The 21148-nt window shown below is 42.5% G+C and overlaps 2 protein-coding genes across 2 annotated transcripts; both read left to right on the top strand.

The window, feature by feature from the left end:
- Positions 1-2480: 2480 nt before the first annotated feature.
- Positions 2481-8502, top strand: s1pr1 (sphingosine-1-phosphate receptor 1). Its single transcript, XM_088078218.1, has 2 exons — positions 2481-2553; positions 5651-8502. The coding sequence occupies exon 2, from the start codon at positions 5773-5775 to the stop codon at positions 6892-6894; it is 1122 nt and encodes a 373-aa protein (XP_087934344.1). The 5' UTR covers positions 2481-2553; positions 5651-5772; the 3' UTR covers positions 6895-8502.
- Positions 8503-12205: 3703 nt separating this feature from the next.
- On the top strand, positions 12206-17854 carry LOC121963920 (uncharacterized). Its single transcript, XM_088078216.1, has 5 exons — positions 12206-12331; positions 12836-12868; positions 14027-14317; positions 15191-15481; positions 17416-17854. The coding sequence occupies exons 1-5, from the start codon at positions 12232-12234 to the stop codon at positions 17637-17639; spliced, it is 939 nt and encodes a 312-aa protein (XP_087934342.1). The 5' UTR covers positions 12206-12231; the 3' UTR covers positions 17640-17854.
- Positions 17855-21148: the final 3294 nt, after the last annotated feature.

Here is a 21148-nt window from a genome sequence, read left to right as displayed (position 1 = left end):
ACTCAAAAAGAACCGTTAACGCGGATTATTAAGCTTAATTAAGTTTAATATTTCCCGTTAATGAGTTTGTCAGCAGTGTTTAAACTGAAGTTGATGTGAAATTAATCTGAAATTAAATTGAAGTTAAACAAGTTAATCTAAAATGAATCTAACGTACCTGAAAGTGAACTAATATTAATCTGAACTTTAAATGAGGTTAAATTAAGTAAAACAGGAGTTAAATTAAGTTAATCTGAGGTTAAATTAAATTAATCTGAAATTAGTCTGAAGTTAAATTAAATTAATCTGAAGTTAGTCTGAAGTTAAATTTAAGTGTTCTTGTTCTCCAGTCTCTGACTCGTTCTCTCTCCCGGTTCCCCCTCGGTTCCCTCCAGCCGTCGTCATGGTAACGCTCAGCTATGCAGAGTCTGAATACAGTCAGCAGCTCGGAGGAAAGACGCCTTTGTTACCCACAACCCCTTTCACCTCCCCCGTCAGACTCTGAGCAGCAAACTGGAAACCAACCAACAATCAGTATGGACCCAGTATGGTCCCAATATATCAGCAGCAAGATCTCACCTTCCCTCCTCCTTCACTCCCAGTGTTCCCAAAAACACTGCAATACTCCCAGTATCTCTGCATGTATTCTTAGTGTTCCTAGTATGTCAAGTATGTACTCCGTGTTCCCACCACGAGATGCAAAAACACCACAACGAGATGCACAAAAACACCACCACGAGATGCAAAAACACCACCACAAGATGCAAAAACACCACAACGAGATGCAAAAACACCACAACGAGATGCAAAAACACCACCACGAGATGCAAAAACACCACCACGAGATGCAAAAACACCACAACGAGATGCAAAAACACCACCACAAGATGCAAAAACACCACAACGAGATGCACAAAAACACCACCACGAGATGCAAAAACACCACCACAAGATGCAAAAACACCACAACGAGATGCAAAAACACCACAAGATGCAAAAACACCACAACGAGATGCAAAAACACCACAACAAGATGCAAAAACACCACAACAAGATGCAAAAACACCACCACAAGATGCAAAACACCACAACAAGATGCAAAAACACCACCACAAGATGCAAAAACACCACCACGAGATGCAAAAACACCACCACGAGATGCAAAAACACCACCACGAGATGCAAAAACACCACAACGAGATGCAAAAACACCACCACGAGATGCAAAAACACCACCACGAGATGCAAAAACACCACCACGAGATGCAAAAACACCACAACGAGATGCAAAAACACCACCACAAGATGCAAAAACACCAACAGGAGATGCAAAAACACCACAACGAGATGCAAAAACACCACGAGATGCAAAACCCTGAGGTAGACCCAGGACACGCTGGAGAGACTACGTCTCCCAGCTGGCCTGGGAACGCCTCGGGATCCCCCGGGAAGAGCTGGACGAAGTGGCCGGGGAGAGGGAAGTCTGGGCTTCCCTGCTAAGGCTGCAGCCCCCGCGACCCGACTCCGGATAAGCGGAAGAAAATGGATGGATGGATGCAAGAACACCACAAGATGCAAAAACGACAAACACATCAACTTCTTTAACCAGACAGCTGCATAGCTTTTAACAAACAAACAAACAAACAAACAAAAAACAGGTGTTACTAAATAAGCTGAATGATGATGATGTCAGACGTCTTCTTCTGCTACAAACGTCCACCTGACCTCAGGAGGACCCATGTGGCTCCGCCCCCTGCTGACCTCACAGAGAGGCTGGGGGTCATAGGTCACGGACAGGGGGGCGGGCAGCTGTTTCTTTCCCAAAAGGAAACAAAGGAACTGATATTTTTTTATTAGTAGAGCTTTATAATATTATAATATTTTATATTTTGTTACATTTGTGTTTCATTATATTATCCTGTTTTTTTAAATTTAAATCAGGAAAAACATTTCTGTAGTTGTTTTATAAACAAAAATGAGCTTTTTAACTTATTAACATTAATATTATCATTGTTGTTGTCATTATTATTGTTGTGTTATTAATATTATTATTGTCATTATTGTTGCTATTATTATTAATTAGAACATAAATATTAGAGAATATTAGATTAAGTCTTTCTTTGTTTTACATTTAATTTGTTTTGCTGCATGTTTATGTGTTTGTTTTCATTGATTATTATTATTGATTATTTGTAAAAACTCTGTATAAGCCCTCAGTATGTGTTCATATATTCCTGTTTTTACATCATTTTCATGAACAGAATTTATAGATCACAAACTGAACTTTCTTTTTAGGTTTCAAGTTTGTTTTCATAAATAAAAATGATCAGCGTGAATATTCAGGTGATATTTAAAGTATTTGACATTTAATATAATTATTATCTATTGATCTGATCGAAAAAACAGACTGATGAGGAGGAGGAGGGCAGCATCTTCATCCTCCTCCTCCTGTGTGTGTGTGTGTGTGTGTGTGTGTGTGTGTGTGTGTGTGTGTGTGTGTGTGTGTGTGTGTCCTGGGAGCTCCGGTTGAGTCTCGGTGTGTGTCGGACTCTTTTCTCTCTCTGGACTCTGAAGGTAAAAAACTCTTTTTAATTTGTTTGAATCTGATTTTCTTTCATCTGAAGTTTCAGCGGAAACAAACTGAAATCTGTTGGCGGGAATTTAAACAAAATAAATCTAATTAAAGTGAAGATTTTAGATTCTGCGGAGAATCAACGAGCCGCTCCGATCGAAGAAACCCGCTTTAACCGGAGAGTCCCGGTAACGACTCAGCGGGAAACTTAGCGACTAAATACTTAAAATACTGTCAATAATGGTACTAATAATACTCGTGATACAAATAATACTAATGATAATGAAAATGCGGATGTGATGAATTGATTAAAAACCATCAGAATGACGGAATTATTAAATAATATTTCAGCGTTAATAAAAAAAAGTGATCGATGATCGATTTGTCATCGAACTCGATCATTTTATGTATTTTTTATACAAACTGAACGGAATTAACCGATCGATCAGTGCGAGGGTTAATGTTGATCAGAGCTTTGACTTCTTCCTTTTTCATGTTTCTTGAAGGATCAGTTAACTCTTTACTGTCTGACACCTGAAAACAAATGTTTGCAGTTTGTTTGTTTGTTTGTTTGTTTGTTTGTTTGTTTGTTTGTTGCGGTCAGAGGTGTAAAAAGTACCCAGATCTTTTACTTCAGTAAAGTATCACCGTGTATTACTGACACACGTACAAGTCCTTCATACTGCACTCAGAGTACAAGAGCGTCTAAATGAAGTAGTAAAAGTAAAAGTACTGTGTGTGCAGAGGCTCGTTCGGTCAAATTTCACTGTAAAAACTGTGTTCATCACTGTGACGTCGCGGATTAGTCATTTTATATTTCGTGATCTGAATTACTTCATTTATATTGAGGGTTAATAACGTCACCCTGAAAAGTAGCTGAGATTTATATGAAATGACTTTTCTGATAAATTCATCAGAAACTGGAATCCTGGAAAACATAAACACAATAAATAAAAAAACACTTTTTTGTTAGCCGATTCCTTAGAGTGTGTGTGTGTGTGTGTGTGTGTGTGTGTGTGTGTGTGTGTGTGTGCCTTTAGATCTCTGTATGTGTGTGTGTATATATGTGCACGCAAATATGTGCATGTGTTCATTTTATATGACTGATTTTCGTTTTTTGTGCGTCAGTTTGCATATTTAAAAAAAAAACCCAAACAAAAAAAATATGTTTTAAAAAAAATCCAAACCTGCAAAATAACTAAAGTTATTCAGTAAACGCAGCAAAAGTACAATATTTATCTCTGAGACTATAGAGAAGTAAAACTAGAAAGTAGTTTAAAGTTGAAAAACTCGAGTGAAGTGCTCAAAAACTGTACTAAAGCCCAGTACTCGAGTAAATGTACTCGCAGCTGATCACAGATCAGTTTACAGTTTACTGACGAGTCAAAGTGAAGCTCGAAACGTTCCTCTGGCTGACCTCGGATCAGATTTAGCGGATTCTTAAACTCTCAAACTGACTCAGATCAAACCTGCAGATTTAAGGACATCTAGTGTTCATGAGCTGATCCACAATCAGCTTTGTGGAGGAAGAACTCAGACACTGCAGTGTAGAAATACCCTGTGTCAGGTAAAAATACTGCATTTAAAATCTTACTCAAGTAAAATATGCTCAGCCCTTTGAAACCCACGCAAATGGATTTTATTCTTTCAAAAACTCAGGAGGAAAACGATAATCTACGAAACAAGACTTGGACTGAAAAAGAGCAAAAAATTAAAATAAAATAAAAAATTACAAGAAAATGACCTGAAAATAAGCAGAAAATTCACCAAAAATCAAACAAGAAAATGTCCCAGAAAAAAAATGAAAACTATATAAGCATATACGTGTATGTATTTTTTTGTATAGCCTATAAGTATAAAATTATTATAATTATGAATATTGTTTTCTGGGTTATTTTGTTATTGGGTTGGGTTATTGTTTTTCTGTTTTCTTTGCCCATTTTTGGGATTATTGTTTTTTGTTTGTTTTTTTTTTTTAAAAAGAAACCCTCTTTCTTTCTCTAATTTTTAGGTAATTTTAGGTAGGACTTTTTGACTCTTTTTTTCTCCACATCTTCAAAAGAAACCAAACAAATCAGTTATTAAAGAGTTCAAAAGCTTTTAAAGCCGTCTGAATGATTCCAGAAATATCCCGAAAACTGCAATAACTGAGAAAATGCTGATGGAGAAAATAACCTGAAAATGTGTTTTTCAAAAAGAGGAACAATTATTAGGAAATAGTTTATAGTTATAGTTTTATTTTTGCACAATTAAAACACACAAAGAAGAAAAAAAAAATTAAAATACAGTGCAGGGAGAGGCAAAAAACCCATAGGGCTTATTTAAAGCCTCCACCTAATGAAATTAACACAAGATTATTAAGAACTCAGAAGTACAGAAACATACAGAAAAAATACATAAAATAATACCAGTGATAGCAAACTACTAGTAACCAAATATGTTTGATAATAACAGCAAAAAACAGCAATAATAAAATCCAATTAAGTGCAGAAAATATGAATGTGAGACATGTAAGATGATGTTAGTGCGATAAGTGTGTGTATGGGTATGTGTGAGGGGTATAATAGATTATATTACGCTGACCCTTGAGCAATATCAAAAATACATACAAATGATGGAATAAAGGGGACAACATCCAGAAAAATGTACTGATAATCATGAGAATTATAGATCTAAAATCACAGAAAATCACAGAAAACAAAACACATATTTTGGGCTGTTAGATGTGTGATTAAACTGCTCGGGTTTCAAAGGGTTAAATGTCCGTTCAGAGATCAGTTCTTAATATTTCAGTTTATTGTTTTCGGTTTGTTTTTTTTGGTTGAATCTTTGGCTGGTTTCTGCAGATTTGTCTTGTAGTCAAACAGGAAGTTAATATAGTGAAACCTTCAGAATAAGAGCTGGAGACTGAAGGATGTGAGTTCAGACGTGAAGCCTTTTATTTTCTGAATAAAGAGTCTTTTAGAAAAAAAGCCTCAGTCATGTGAAAATGCTGCTGCAGAAAATTCAAATGTGACGAATGGTGTGGGGGCTAAAGGGTTAATGTGGTTGTTTGGAGGGTGTCATTGACATGCAGTTGTCCCCGGTGTCCCCCTGCAGGACCATGTCCCCGTCCAGCAGCAGCTGTGTCTCTGCTCGTCTTCAGGCTCACTTCCTGACATGAAGGACTGAAGTTTGAGGACACAGCGCCCCCCGCTGGACCCCCACCGCCGCCGCAGGCCATGGCCGAGCCCAGCTACTCCGACCTGATCGCCAAACACTACAACTACACGGGCAAGTTCCGCAAGACGCAGCAGGACTCGGGCCTGAAGGCCGACTCGGTGGTCTTCATCATCGTGTGCTGCTTCATCATCCTAGAGAACGTCCTCGTGCTCGCCACCATCTGGAGGACCAAGAAGTTCCACAAGCCCATGTACTACTTCATAGGGAACCTGGCGCTGTCCGACCTGCTGGCCGGCGTCGTCTACACCGCCAACATCCTGCTGTCGGGCGCCAACACCTACAAGCTGACGCCCACGCAGTGGTTCTTCAGGGAGGGCAGCATGTTCGTGGCGCTGGCGGCGTCCGTCTTCAGCCTGCTCGCCATCGCCATCGAGCGCCACCTCACCATGCTGAAGATGAAGCTGCACAACAACGGCAACACGTGCCGCGTCTTCCTGCTCATCAGCACGGTGTGGATGATCGCGGCGGTGCTGGGCGGCCTGCCCGTGATGGGCTGGAACTGCATCGCCGCTATGACGAGCTGCTCCACCGTGCTGCCGCTCTACCACAAGACCTACATCCTGTTCTGCACCACCGTCTTCAGCATCATCCTCATGGCCATCGTGGCGCTCTACGCACGCATCTACACACTGGTACGCACGCGCAGCCGCAAGCTTGTCTTCCGCAAGGTGACCAACGGCCGCGGTGGCGCCGGCGCCAACATCAAGAGCTCAGAGAAGTCGATGGCGCTGCTGAAGACTGTCATCATCGTGCTGAGCTGCTTCATCGCCTGCTGGGCACCGCTCTTCGTCCTTCTGCTGTTGGACGCCGCCTGCGAGACGCTCAGCTGCCCGATCCTCTACAAGGCCGAGTGGTTCCTGGCGCTCGCCGTGCTCAACTCCGCCATGAACCCGCTCATCTACACGCTGACCAGCAACGAGATGCGCCGCGCCTTCCTCAAGACGCTGCTGTGCTGCACCGCCTGCGTCCGGCCCCACGCCAAGTTCACGGGGCCCATCATGGGGGCCGAGTTCAGCCGCAGCAAGTCGGATAACTCCTCCCACCCCAACAAGGAGGAGGCCGAGTACTTGCCACGGGAGACGACGGCGGTGTCCTCGGGACACGTCACTTCCTCGTCCTAAACGAGTCTTAACAAGTCATATGTAGAGTTTGTGTTTGTACGTGAAACGTGTGTGAACGGCGCCAGGTGGTGTCTTCACAGACCAATCACAACCCTCAGCACTTCCAGAGACTCAAAGACTGGACCCATGACCCCGGGACACTCTGTTAGAACGAGTCATCAGCTCACCTGCAGGAGCCGGCCGCCAATCGATATCAGTGATTGGCGGCCGGCAGCTCGTTAGAACATCTCGTTGATTTTATACTAAGAAGACTAGAACCTGTAGAACTTAAAAACACTCGGAGAGACACTCGGTCTGTCCCTGAACATGTTTCACGTGTCAGAAATCACACGGGAGTCAGAGTTCAAGCTGTTTCTCACCCGCTGTCTTAATCTGACTGTCACACGCATCACGCCACGAGTTAAAACGCCACGAGTTAAAATCAACAAACACCACAAGTTCAGATGCTGCAAATTAAAGCATGAGTTAAAATGGCATGGGTTCAATCGCCACGAGTTAAAACCCAACGAGTTAAAACGCCTCGAGTTAAAACCCAACGAGTTAAAACGCCTCGAGTTAAAATGCCCGTGTTGAAATCTTCTGAAGACTCAGAGAAACAGGTGAACTCTGACTGGATGTGCTTTTGATTTTTTGTAAATAATTAACGGTATAAAAGTAGGAACTGTTGGTCAGAATGTGTTTTCTACTTCCTGTCTGTGTCATTGATGTTGTTGTCGTCATAGTAACGTCAGTTTAGTCGCATTAATTTATATTTGAAAAAACATCAATTTGTCTGTCACCTAAATGAAAGAAGTTCTGGTCAGGTACTGATGTATGGAGGCTCATTTCTGCCAAGAAAAAATATCAAACTAAATTTAGAAATATTAAAATTATAGAATTTTTAAAATGATTAAATCAAATTTTTAAAAAAATTCACAATTATGATGCAGAATTTATTCCTGATGTAAAAAAATATAGTTACAAAAAATAATTTCACCATGAGATCCATTAAGTATTTGTTTTGGAGCTTTTGATCACATCACATGGTCTTCATCAGAAGATTTCCAGTTCAACAAAAGTTTTAGGTCCAACTGGAAATAAAGAAATTGGAAATTGAATTTATTTTTGGGAGACTCTGTGTGTGTGGACGCACACGTTGACATGATTTATAATTTGTACATTTGGTTTATTTAGAACTGTCAGTGGTTCTTTTTTAACATTTATTGACAAAGTAACTCTGTATGAATAAAATATTTTTAAAATAAAACATAAAAACACACACAAAAAATAAAATATTTTCTTGACATTTTTTGAAAATGTAGAATTGTATGATACCTGGACAAACTTCTGCTGAGGAGGATCATGTGACGTGACAGAAAGCTGCAGCTTTAAAAACTGTAAAATACAAAGTCGGCAGCAACAGGTCTCTGTACGGATCAGACTCTGTTACCATGGTGACCATTGTCCATCAGGAGCTGATCGATTAATCATTAACTCCTGAGTGTCCGTGTGTGTGTGTGTGTGTGTGTGTGTGTGTGTGTGTGTGTGTGTGTGTGTGCCTGAGTGTGTGTGCACTGTTTAACTCCTGTCTGTTGATTAGAGTTTAATAAAGACAGAAATAGAAACACGGTTTGTTCGCGAGGATTTTATATCGAAATCACTTTCATCTAAATTAAACGGTAACTTCAGAAATGCAGCGTCATTCTCGAAAAGGATCCGCGCTTTAAAGGAAAAAACGCCGGGATGGAAAATTCAATAGCTTCCGGACGCTGGTTCCCAACCTGAGGCTCATGACCCCAGCAAGGGTCACCAAAGCTTCACAGAGGGGTCGCCAGGTGGGCCTCGTTTTAGGGGTGTGAGAAAAAAATAATTTGGCTTTTATTTCAGCACAACGAGGTGAAATAGTTATTTTTTTAACCCTTTAGGGCCCGCTTTAATATCACATGCACTCGTATCTCTCTGCACAAAATGTGCTTTTCAAAATTGTACTCAAAATATAAAAATATTATACATTATTTTCTACTTTCACTGAGTTAATTCTTTCAACCAACATCAGTCCTAATTATGAATATCAAATATTCATTAATTTTCAGAATTTTTACCCTTTAAATGCCAGGATTTTTGTCATGATGCCACTACGATTTACATGTTAAACACAAAAAACTGAATGATGTCCTCCGTGCTCAGTGTGTGAGTGTAGCTGCTGACAGTCTGGGATATGTCAGTGTGTGAGTGTAGCTGCTGACAGTCTGGGATATGTCAGTGTGTGAGTGTAGCTGCTGACAGTCTGGGATATGTCAGTGATCAGCAGCTACATTGACTGTGACAGGTCACCTAGTGGAAATAGCATGTATTTCCTCCATATGCCAAATATGGTCAAAATGACCTCATCAGGTGGAAAATAGTCAAAATGACAAATTCAGAGTCAAAAGCCCAGAATGACACCCAGAAATAATACAAGTCCTGTTTTTCTGCTCTGATGGCTGTGGGATCAAAAATGTCAGTTTGAATGGGTTTCAATGGAGCATTTTTGGACCTGAACAGTCTGAATGTAACTATTTAGTTTCCACAGTGTATTTTAGACTTATTGTAGGAGCTGAGCTGCAAATTCACTGATTACACTCAAATACACAATCTGGACTACATTTAGGACACATGCATCAACACACACACAGTTATCACAACAGGAAGAATGAAAAGAGACTAAAATGAGACAGTCACTAAAAGGTTAATAAAAGTCTCTAAAGGTTTAATAACAAACAGTCTCTAAAGGGTTAAAGTGTACAGCTGAGGCTTTCAGTTTCCTCTGATGCAGAATTTAAAGTATGTGTTTACATGTTGTTGGATATGTGTGTGTGTGTGTGTGTCACCTCCTGTTTAATGAGATTTGTGGAGGCCCCGCCCCCTCGTTTCTGACCTCTGACCTCTGAGAGGAGGGGGCGGGGCCTCCTCGAGTCTGCAGTGAAACACGAATATAAATGAGGTCCAACTGATGACATCACGTCTCCTGGTGACATAATCTCACTCACCCAATCGAACATCAGGAGTCATGTGACAAACAGGAGACATGACCACACCTCAGCTTCCGGAGCCCCACAAGGCCCAACGAGGCCCCATGAGGCCCCACGAGGCCCAACGAGGCCCAACGAGGCCCCAAGAGGCCCCACGAGGCCCAACGAGGCCCCACGAGGCCCAACGAGGCCCAGCGAGGCCCAGCGAGGCCCAACGAGGCCCCACGAGGCCCAACGAGGCCCAACGAGGCCCAGCGAGGCCCAGCGAGGCCCCGCGAGGCCCAACGAGGCCCCGCGAGGCCCAGCGAGGCCCAGCGAGGCCCAGCGAGGCCCAACGAGGCCCCACGAGGCCCCACGAGGCCCAACGAGGCCCCACCAGGCCCCACCAGGCCCAGCGAGGCCCAACGAGGCCCCACGAGGCCCAACGAGGCCCAGCGAGGCCCAGCGAGGCCCAACGAGGCCCAGCGAGGCCCAACGAGGCCCAGCGAGGCCCAACGAGGCCCCACGAGGCCCAACGAGGCCCAATGAGGCCCCCGGAACCCCACAATATCACACCAACAACTGGGGACACAGAGAGACAACAAAGAGACAACGATCAATGGACAGACAGATTGAACAGTAGTAGTCAGAGGAGGTTAGGTGAGGAGGAGAGGAGGAGGAGGAGTTGAGGTGAGGTGAGGAGGAGAGGAGGAGGAGGAGGAGGTGAGGAGGTAAGGTGAGGAGAGGAGGAAGTGAGGTGAGGAGGAGAGGAGGAGGTGAGGAGGAGAGGAGGAGAAGGAGGTGAGGTGAGGAGGAGAGGAGGAGGTGAGCAGGAGAGGAGGAGGTGTCAGTGTGTCTGTGTGAGTCTCTGCTGCCTCCTTGTGGTCACATCAGGACGTGACATTAAAATAATCTGATCTTTTCCCTCAGTGACTCTCAGACTGCAGAGGTTACTGTAGGTCACTGTGGGTCACTGTAGGTTACTGTAGGTCACTGTAGGTCACTGTAGGTCACTGTAGGTTACTGTCGGTCACTGTAGATCACTGTAGGTCACTGTAGGTTAATGCAGGTTACTGTAGATCACTGTAGGTCACTGTAGGTTACTGTCGGTCACTGTAGGTCACTGTAGGTCACTGTAGGTTTCTGTAGGTCACTGTAGGTTACTGTAGGTCACTGTAGGTCACTGTAGGTTACTGTAGGTCACTGTAGGTTACCGTAGATCACTGTAGGTCACTGTAGGTTACTGTAGGTCACTGTAGGTTACTGTAGGTTACCGTAGATCACCGTAGGTCACTGTAGGTTTCTGTAGGTCACTGTAGGTCACTGTAGGTTACTGTAGATCACTGTAGGTCACTATACGTTACTGTAGGTCACTGTAGGTTACTGTAGATTACTATACGTTACTATAGGTCACTGTAGGTTACTGTAGGTCACTGTAGGTCACTGTAGGTTACTGTAGATCACTGTAGGTTACTGTAGATCACCGTAGGTTTCTGTAGGTCACTGTAGGTTACTGTAGATCACTGTAGGTCACTGTAGGATACTATACGTTACTGTAGATCACTGTAGGTCACTGTAGGTTACTGTAGATCACTGTAGGTCACTGTAGGTTACTGTAGATCACCGTAGGTTTCTGTAGGTCACTGTAGGTTACTGTAGATCACTGTAGGTCACTGTAGGATACTATACGTTACTGTAGATCACTGTAGGTCACTGTAGGTTACTGTAGATCACTGTAGGTCACTGTAGGTTACTGTAGGTTACTGTAGGTCACTGTAGGTCACTGTAGGTTACTGTAGGTTACTGTGGATCACTGTAGGTTACTGTAGGTTACTGTAGGTCACTGTAGATCACTGTAGGTTACTGTAGGTCACTGTAGGTCACTGTGGATCACTGTAGGTCACTGTAGGTTACTGTAGGTTACTGTAGGTCACTGTAGGTTACTGTAGGTCACTGTAGGTTACACAGCGCATGGATTGGCTGTCACAGCTGTCAATGATGGTGGAACAGCCTCCTTTTTTCCAATTTAATAACTAATTAAAAACAAACTTATCGTGAAAACAAACACCTGAACAGACATCAGGGTGATGAGTGCTACCTTCAGCGACAGAAACTTTCTTTGAGAAGCATTTATTAGTTGTGTAGTTTGAGTTTTTGTTTCAGCCTATGACCATTCAGCAACATGGAGGGGCGGGTCTTAGGAGCTGTACTGCAGTCAGACAGCAGGGGGCGCCGTCACGTCCTCCATCTTTATATTCAGTCTGTGGCTCAACTTTAGTTTTATCAAAGCAAGAAAGGGAAGCTGCAGCTTTAAAGGAAATCAGCAGAGTTTTAGGACAAACAAAGTTCGTCAGTAAACAAAGAGTTAATGTTTAAACCCGACAGAGCTCTGTCCTCTGTCCTCTGTCCCTCTGTCAGAGGTGAAGACCTGATGTATCTGCCTCTGCTCTTCACGCTGTCTCTCTGCTGTGAGTTTATGTTTTATTCTGTATTTTCCTTTAAATTTTTAATTTTTTTAAATTAATAATAATTATGGAAAAATATTAACTGAATCTGCAGGAGAGTAAAAAAATCTAAAAGCATGCAACATTTTTTGGGTTTATTTATATGAATCATATACAGTCTAATTTATAGGAATAATTATAATGAATCAGTAGAATATCATACATTTTGTAGATATTTATATAAACAGCTGTATAAAATCTTTCTACAGATACAGAACATTAATAAACTCGTTACGCAGCATCTCTTTACAGCAACCGATAATCGAACATTTTAATAGCTTCATAAACGGATTTTAAATGTTAAATGGAGGAAATGATTATTACATCTAAATATTTTTGAAGGGGAATCAGATGGACGTTAACGTGAAGAAATGACTGACCTGTAATAACAACATGAACAATAAATCAGTGTGAGTCAAAGTTTCGTGTCCTCAGCTGACTTCCTGTGTGTCTCTGATTGGTTGGCAGGGTGGGCGGAGGCCAGCAGGTCACTGTGGAGCGGTGAGTTTCCTCAAAGCTTCGCGCCGCCGCGTGCAGATATTAAAAACGCAGACACGTCATCGGCCGCTGCTCTGAGCTCGCCGTGATGCGTCTGCGTGCGATTAAAGCTGCAGCTTTATCATACGTGTGTGTGATGTTCGTGAAATGAAGTTACGTAAATACTCCTGATGTCACACTTCAGTGCTGAGTCTGCTCAGAGCTGATTAAAGTCGCCGGCGTCAGGAGCACTTTCTCAAGTTCACAACAAAACCAACTCAATGACAGTCGGTGGACAATTAAACGAGCTACAGACGACTTTCTGGTGAAATCCGCATCTTTCGTGTACGGAAAGATATCCACAAATCCACGCGTGGATCTTGGCCTCCTCGGCGTGGCGCCTGCGCAGACGCTCGGATCGATGTGTGTTTATCTACGGAGCCGCTGCTCGCCGGCAGAGTGATCTTTCTGTTTGGGTCCGTTTACTCGGAGGCCAACGCATTTTGGTTTTAAACCAAAATCATGAAACGATTCATTTCTAACCATTTACAAACAGGAAGACACAAAAACGTTTTAAAAATAAAAATCATTTAATAATAAAAATCGGAAAACACAAAATTGACTCGTCGTCTGATTTTCGTTGATGTCCTCATAAAAAGAAATTGTGTGTGAAAATCTTCTGTCTCAATTTTGTGATGCTTTTTCAGCGTGGCCGTAAGTTGCTGTCAGAGGTGTCCCGCTCGCAGATACCTCACTGGCTGCTGCTCTGAGCTCGCCGTGATGCGTCTGCGTGAGCGCCATATTCTCTTATTATAAACACATCCACGTGTACTGAGAGATGCAGATTTCACCAGAAATCAGCTGTGACTCGTGTAATTCTGCACCGATTTTCACAGTTCGTTTTGTTGGGAACATCGGAGAGAGAAGATGATTGTGATCAGCTTAATTAATTTGCAGTTACCGCAGTTATCAGAACATCATCGAAGTTCATTTTTTCATATTCATATTTTTATTATTAAAAAAAACAAACGGAAAATCGTGTTCCATTTTATTGTCTTCCTTTTTCGAAATGGTTGTAGGTAAACGGCTAATTTCCCGATTTTGGTTTTCTCATTTAAAAAAGAAAATCCGTTTGCCGCCACGTACACGGACCTGTCTGTGACCTGACGCGTCTCTTCGCAGACACACCGACGCTCCTCATCAGCAGCGATGAGATCGAGGACGGAGAGTCGGTGCGCGTCAGCTGTTTGCTGCCCATCGACTACAGAGGAGGCCTCTGCCGGCTGTACCGAGAACACGCCCGCAAACCCTTCAAGGTGATGACAGCGACGGACTACATCTGCGTCTTCACGCTCAGCTCCCGTGAGCTGCTGGGGAAACACCCGGTGGGCAGCCGCGTCCTTTTCACGTGCGACTACCACCTGCAGCAGTACACCTCCGTGCACAGTGACATCAGAGGCGTGACGGTCTGGGGTGAGGACGCCGTCGCCACGTGCTACCAGCCTTTATGCTAAGCTAAGCTAGCGGTCCAAAACCTTACAGTCAGAGAGAATTATTGATAACAGATCCCAAAGACCTTATGAGGACCAGGAGGACCGGGAGGACTAGAAGGACCTTGTCCCTGGACTGACCTTGTGTATTGCCAAAAATATCTAAGTTTATTGACACAAATTGCCAATTTTCAAAAAAAGAAAACAGCAAATCAGCAAAAGTTATGAAGGAAACAAAACGCCAACAAGAAGAAATCACTCATTTTAAAGGAAAAAAAACATTTGCCAATTTTTTAAAAAGAAAAGAGCAGGTGTGGAGGGGCTGCTTTCTTCCACAATCGCCAAAATTTTTACATACAGACATTTTAATGAAAAAGAAAAAAGGCAAAAACATGTCAACGGAAAAATTCTAACAATTTCTAAAGAAAAAGAAATCACAAAAAAATGTTAAAGAAAAAAGATCATCATTTTTAAAACAGCAAACAGAAGATGTGGAGGGCAATCTTTCCTCAAAACTGCCAAAATTTTTACAGAAAAAAAATGCCAACAATGAAATCACTAACTTTTTTGTAGAAACAAAACTTGAAAAATTCTGAAAGAACACAGCAGGGGTGAAGGGCACGAGAAAAAACGAGAAAAAAACGAGAAAAAACGAGAAAAAAAGCAAAACTCTTCAAAGGAAAAAACGACATCCATAAATATTTTTAAAGAAACAAGGTCACCATTTAAAGGAGGGCATGCTTTCTCCAAAAAACGCCAAACATTATTGATGGATAAAAACCCAAATATTTTAAGACTAAAAAAGCCAAAATAAATCAGTCCTGGACTCACCTGTGTCTGCTGGTGTCTCGTGCAGGTTCCAGTCCACGTCCCGCTCTGTCCGCCAGCCGTCGCTTCGCGTCACCTTATGACAGCGTGGAAGTCACCTGCACGCTGCCGCTGAGCTCTGTCTCCAGCTGTCAGTTCTACAGTAACCAGAACTACATCGCGGGGGGGTCCTGCAACAGGAACCTGACCGGTACTCAGCTCGCCATCTGGGAGAAACCGGGCCTGCTGCTCGCCGTCAACCTGACCTGCAGGTACCATCCAGAGCGCCACCGCCACATCCGCTCCGAGCCCAGCGCCCACACCCTGCTGTTTGTTGTCGGTAAGGAGCCAATCACAGTCATCCTGAGTCACAATCACAGCCAATCACAGCCGGCTGAACACCTGAGAGGCCAGAGAGACCTTTCAAAGTAACACTTCCTGTTTCTGCCACGAACAAAAGAGTTGTGCAGGAAGTCAGACATGATGTTAGCATGTTAGCAAATTAGCAGTTTGGATGTGTGTTTGGTGAGATGCACTGTTGGTTGATTGTTGTTTTGGTTGGATGTGATGGTTGGATGTGTTTGGTAGGACATGTTCGGTTAGATGTGTTTGGTTGGATGTTTTGGTTGGATGTGTTTGGGTGGATGTGTTGGTTGGATGTGATGGTTGGATGTGTTGGTTGGATGTTTTGGTTGGATGTGTTGGTTGGATGTATTGGTTGGATGTGTTGGTTGGATGTGTTTGGTTGGATGTGTTGGTTGGATGTGTTGGTTAGATGTGTTGGTTGGATGTGTTGGTTAGATGTGTTGGTGGGATGTGTTGGTTGGATGTGTTGGTTGGATGTTTTGGTTGGATGTGTTGGTTGGATGTATTGGTTGGATGTATTGGTTAGATGTGTTGGTTGGATGTGTTTGGTTGGATGTGTTGGTTGGATGTTTTGGTTGGATGTGTTTGGTTGGATGTGTTGGTTGGATGTGTTGGTTGGATGTTTTGGTTGGATGTGTTGGTTGGATGTATTGGTTGGATGTATTGGTTAGATGTGTTGGTTGGATGTGTTTGGTTGGATGTTTTGGTTGGATGTGTTGGTTAGATGTTTTGGTTGGATGTGTTGGTTAGATGTGTTGGTTGGATGTGTTGGATGGACATGACAGCTGCAAATATCCAGACTTTTGACGTAAAAACCGTCTTTTCAGTTTGGCTTTTCTTTTTTTTACCATCTCAGCTTTATGGTTTAAACTGATTCTGTTTATTATAATAAGATTCATATTTTTGAAGATTTGGTTTTGTGTATTTCCTGCGCTGTTCTCTTTTTTGTTTCTTTAATCAAACTGTGACACTTTGAATCCCATTTGATTCATGAGTGGATGTTAAACCGCAGCAGGACAATCACCTGAACTCTGATTTTAAAGTCAAACTTAGAATTCAATAAAGCTTTGTTTTTGTCACAAACCGGGATCAACGGACCGTTTCTGCAAGAATCCGTATGTTCTTAAAGCTGCCGAAGAGCCGAAATCTTCCTACCTTCAGTCCAGTTCACCTCAGTCCTGTTCACCTCAGTGCAGTTCACTTCAGTGTAGTTCACCGCAGTCCAGTTCACCTCAGTCCAGTTCACCTCAGTCCAGTTCACCTCAGTTCAAGCTGAAGTCTGTCAACAAAACAAACTTTGTGGTTAACCCTTTAAGCCCCCTTTCATATTTCACTTTAATATGAAAAACTCTAATACCGCTCTGCACGCAAATGCACCTTTCAAAATCAAGCTTTAAAAAATATTATACATTAATATGATTCTACTTTCATCTTTTATTTTGTTAACCAGCATCAGTCCTAATCATAAATATCTCATATTCATTAATTTACAGAATTTTAACCCTTTAAATGAGAAGTTTTTGTCATGATGCCGCGATGTTTTTAGATGACAAAAAAGAATTATTTCTAATCTCCTCCTCAGTGTGTGAGTGTAGCTGCTGACAGTCTGGGATATGTCAGTGTGTGAGTGTAGCTGCTGACAGTCTGGGATATGTCAGTGATCAGCAGCTACATTGATTGTGACAGTGCATGTGGTGGAAAAGGCATGTATTTTCTCCACATGCCAAATATGGTCAAAATGAAGTCCCAAATATTTTAGAGGAAAAAATGACAAATTTTTTAAAGTAAAAATAAAAAAAATCTTCTATGGAATGAATTTGTGTTTAACAGAGTCTCATCACTATCAGATATTTAAATAACTGCTTTCACGTGTAAACTGAAAGATTTTTCTTTGAAATCTGTTTGCAGACATCAGTCAAGTCGCCTCATCAGTGGACTGTAAAGTCTCTGTGGACGACCATCAGCTGGCAGCCTTCACAGAGAACAGCTGGACGTCTGCTGGTGCAGAAGGACCGACAGTCAACGTCCAGGCGACAAACAGCCGACTGATGATCAACGAGACCTGCAGCTACATCGAGTCGGACCTGAAGTCAAAAGATCCACAGTCGGACCTGAAGTCAACTGATCCATAGTCAGACCTGAAGTCAGCAGACGACCTGGTGCCAGCTGATCTGCTGAACTACTGATAAAACCTGTCAAAGTATTTAGGGCAGTTTCTGGTCAAAGGTTTATTTTGCTTTTGGGTGATTTTTTTGTTAATTTTTGTAATATGCAATGCATAATTTGTAAAAATAGAAAAATAAAATGTCAAACTGAGCAGTGGAATAAAACAAAAGTTTCAGATTTACGTATGGATGCTTTTTGGTTTTATTCCAAATTTAACAATCCATTATTGATTTTTGCAATTGTCTTTTTTATCGAAACACGAGATCTCTGGTTACTTGGTGGAAACTGTATTATTCTCTTGGCTGCACATTTTGGTTGTTTTATAACTGGGATGTGTGTAAACATACAATAACTACTTAATAAGATAATAATATGTCACATGTTGTGTTTGAAGACCAATAAAAACATCATATAAAACAACTTAAACCAAAGTAAAACTATAAAAGATCCAGACTAGACCCCTGAGGTACCTCACAAGTGATTCCTGACAGTATTGATGGGTTATCATGTGTCTAGGCAGCTGTCTAATTAACAACATGAAAATTTGTCAAATTCACTTACTGTAGCCTTTATGTAAACATCAGTTTTTCCCTGGTTTTGTTTTTTGTTAATGTGACAGTTGTTTACAGGACGTGACCTTTGCATTGCCAGAACCCATTTGTCAGAGTTTGTGTATGAAGTTTTTTTTCATGTTGTACACTTCTGGTTTTGTTTTCAGCTTCTTACATGTAAAAACATATTTAATCTTTTCCTAATTTAATATTTTTTTCATATCAGTCGATATCGATATATATCTCGATATCCATCAAATCAGTGTTTCTGTGGAGCTTAAAGGTTCCTTTGACTCCTCAGTGAGATATGAAGATATCATCAGGTAAATTTTGGTTTAAATATTTATTTTCTGTCAGACATTGAACATGACAAATATACTGTAGAACAGCATCACCAGCTGGAGGACCTATTCTACTAAAACTCACAGAGGTCCAGGCACTAAAATGTCCTCCCAGCAAAGGTCCGAGCCTCATACCTATAAATCAATATCACCATTAACTGAACATTTTACTTTGATTATGATTCATGAAAGATTATATTGCTTTTTCTTGTGGTTTGTTTTTTGCCCTCATAGTTCACTGACACAGTGTCATGTGACCATAAACTTTCCAGCATTATATAAAAATGAAAAGCTCCATCTGAAACAAACTTCAGGTAAATTGAAGCACATTGTGCTGATAATAGTCCAACCTCTCCTGACTGCAGGACTCTGACTTCAGCTTCTGTCAAACTTCTGTGCTGTTAATCATTTTACTCAGGAGTTAAAAACTTTTGAGTCGGCCTACTTCTCCTATAGCTGCCGACAGCCTGCCGACATTCACAGTTAGAGAAAGGCTGAAAATAAGCTCATGTGCTTGTGGCCCCGGGCCCCCAAAACATTACATCTGCCCCTGGTAATAATAATGAGAGCTCAGCGCGAGCGGCCGGATGAGACACGGAGCGATGCGTCCTGCTGTTTCTAAATAATTCATCCAAAGTCTGATTGAAGCTGAAACTAACACAAAGTCGTCTGTAGAGTCTAAAGAAGTCACTTTCACCTCTGCAGATGTGTCTGTTTCAGACACTTTGGTGCTGTGAGGAGAAGCTGCGCTCTGTTTGTCTGTCTCACTGCGCTGCTGTCGGACCATCGGCTGTTTGAGCCGCCATGATGAAATGCTGTGGCTGTCAAACACTCAGCTGTTCTGCAGTCAAAGTCCTTCACTGTTTTACATGATCGGTTGGTTAGAGGCTCTGAATGTCGGTTTCGATTATTTTTTGATGAATTGTCCAGCACTTCTCCTTAATTTTTTTTTTTTATTCTTACATTTTATTACAACTTGGACACGGGTCCGGATAGGATGACGTTGTGGTCTGGATCTGGACCGCGGTCCGCCAATTGGTGATGCCTGGCTTACAGGTACATGTGATGAATCAGTGGTATGGGTGCTATTAATAGCCACCTCCGTGCGTATTGGTAGCGCGCAATGACAGGTGTTTTGCTGGAAAACCTCGCAGAAGCGAGACAGTTTGTAAAACTGCTCCAGTTGGAGCGGGCTGTCAGACACTGCGCTGGAGAGGAGCGCTGTCGGACATGTCCACCCGCTGGAGCGGGCTGTAGAACACGTCTGCGCTGGAGCGGCTGCCGGACAAATCTGCGTGCTGGATACGCTTGTTGGCTAGCAGGGTGAGGAACGTTTGCACTTCCTCGAGCGACCACGGTGTGATCTTTCTGGTTACCATTTTGGTAACGAAAAAAAAAAGATACAAAACTGCAGCCTCTTCAATAGCTTAGCTGTTTTCCAACCAGGTACCAAGTCCTTTTTCCTGATGGAAACCAAAAAAAGGCGAGTGAGTAGAGCCGGTACCATGTAGAGGAAAAGTTCTTTAGTTCATTTGTTCATTAGTTCTTTTAGCAGTCCGGTCCTGCAGATCCTCCAGCTGGGCCTTCAGGTCAGCCTCCTTCTGCTCCGTCTCCTGCAGGGTCTGCTGGAGCGCCTCGCTGGTGTGAGGGACGGGCTCCTCACGCTGTGCGAGGACGCTGCTCCTGCAGTTCCAGCTCCTCCTCCGCCTCCTTCAGAGCAGACGAGCAGAGGAAGAATAACCACAAAATAATCTTTTCATATTTATAACTGATACTTTCTTTCAGTTTGTTTTTTTCTGGCAGTTTTATGCTTCCGTATAAAGGATTTGGTTTAAAAGTCTACCCTCCTTTCATAATTTTAAAGATGCTGACTTTAAAATGTTTTTGATTACTGTTAGAAATTAGAAAAACATTATAAATTGGCAAAAACCATGAGATTATTGAGACATTTTTCAGTTTTATTCCAACTGTTTAACAGACCCTGAAGAATTTGGTTTGATTTGGAATTTAACTTTTTTTTTTTAATTATGAAAAATATTTTCTACAACTTCTACAAAAACTGGGCTGTACATCCCCCACGTGCCGAATATATTGAAGACAGTGTGAAAAAATCTGAGAGAAACTGTTCACTTTTAATGTGAAATTATCTCAGACTGTAGTACAAAGGTGTGTGTGTGTGTGTGTGTGTGCCTTACTTTGCCAAACTCCAGTGCAGTGATGACCCCTCTCCTCACTGATGCATGTCGGGAAGTGAAGTCTCTAATGCAGCGGCGATGCCGCCTCTCCTCCCACACACGAACTGCACTTCCCAGCATGCCCCGGTGTTTTCTTCCTTCCCTCCTTCCTTCCTGCAGCCTCGGCCCTTCTGCCGTGAAAAAGGAAGATGAGAAGCAGCGGCGGTCCGCCGACACTGAGCCGAGTCTGAGCCGAGTCCGAACCGAGTCTGACTTCCAGCGGAATGGCGGCAGAGCGGCAGCGGACGGACCCGAGCTCAGCTGCTGTCTCCCGGCCTTGAACCCGTCACGACCACCGCTGGAGCCGCTGGAGTCCCGGAGCTGCGCAGCCTGGAGGAGCGGCGGGTGG

Source organism: Plectropomus leopardus, chromosome 5 (genome assembly GCF_026936395.1).
Source record: "Plectropomus leopardus strain MGB_pleo_1.0 chromosome 5, ASM2693639v1, whole genome shotgun sequence".
Classification (NCBI taxonomy): domain Eukaryota; kingdom Metazoa; phylum Chordata; class Actinopteri; order Perciformes; family Serranidae; genus Plectropomus; species Plectropomus leopardus.
Note: the sequence above shows the minus strand (reverse complement) of the source record. Positions and strands in the feature narration are given on the sequence as shown.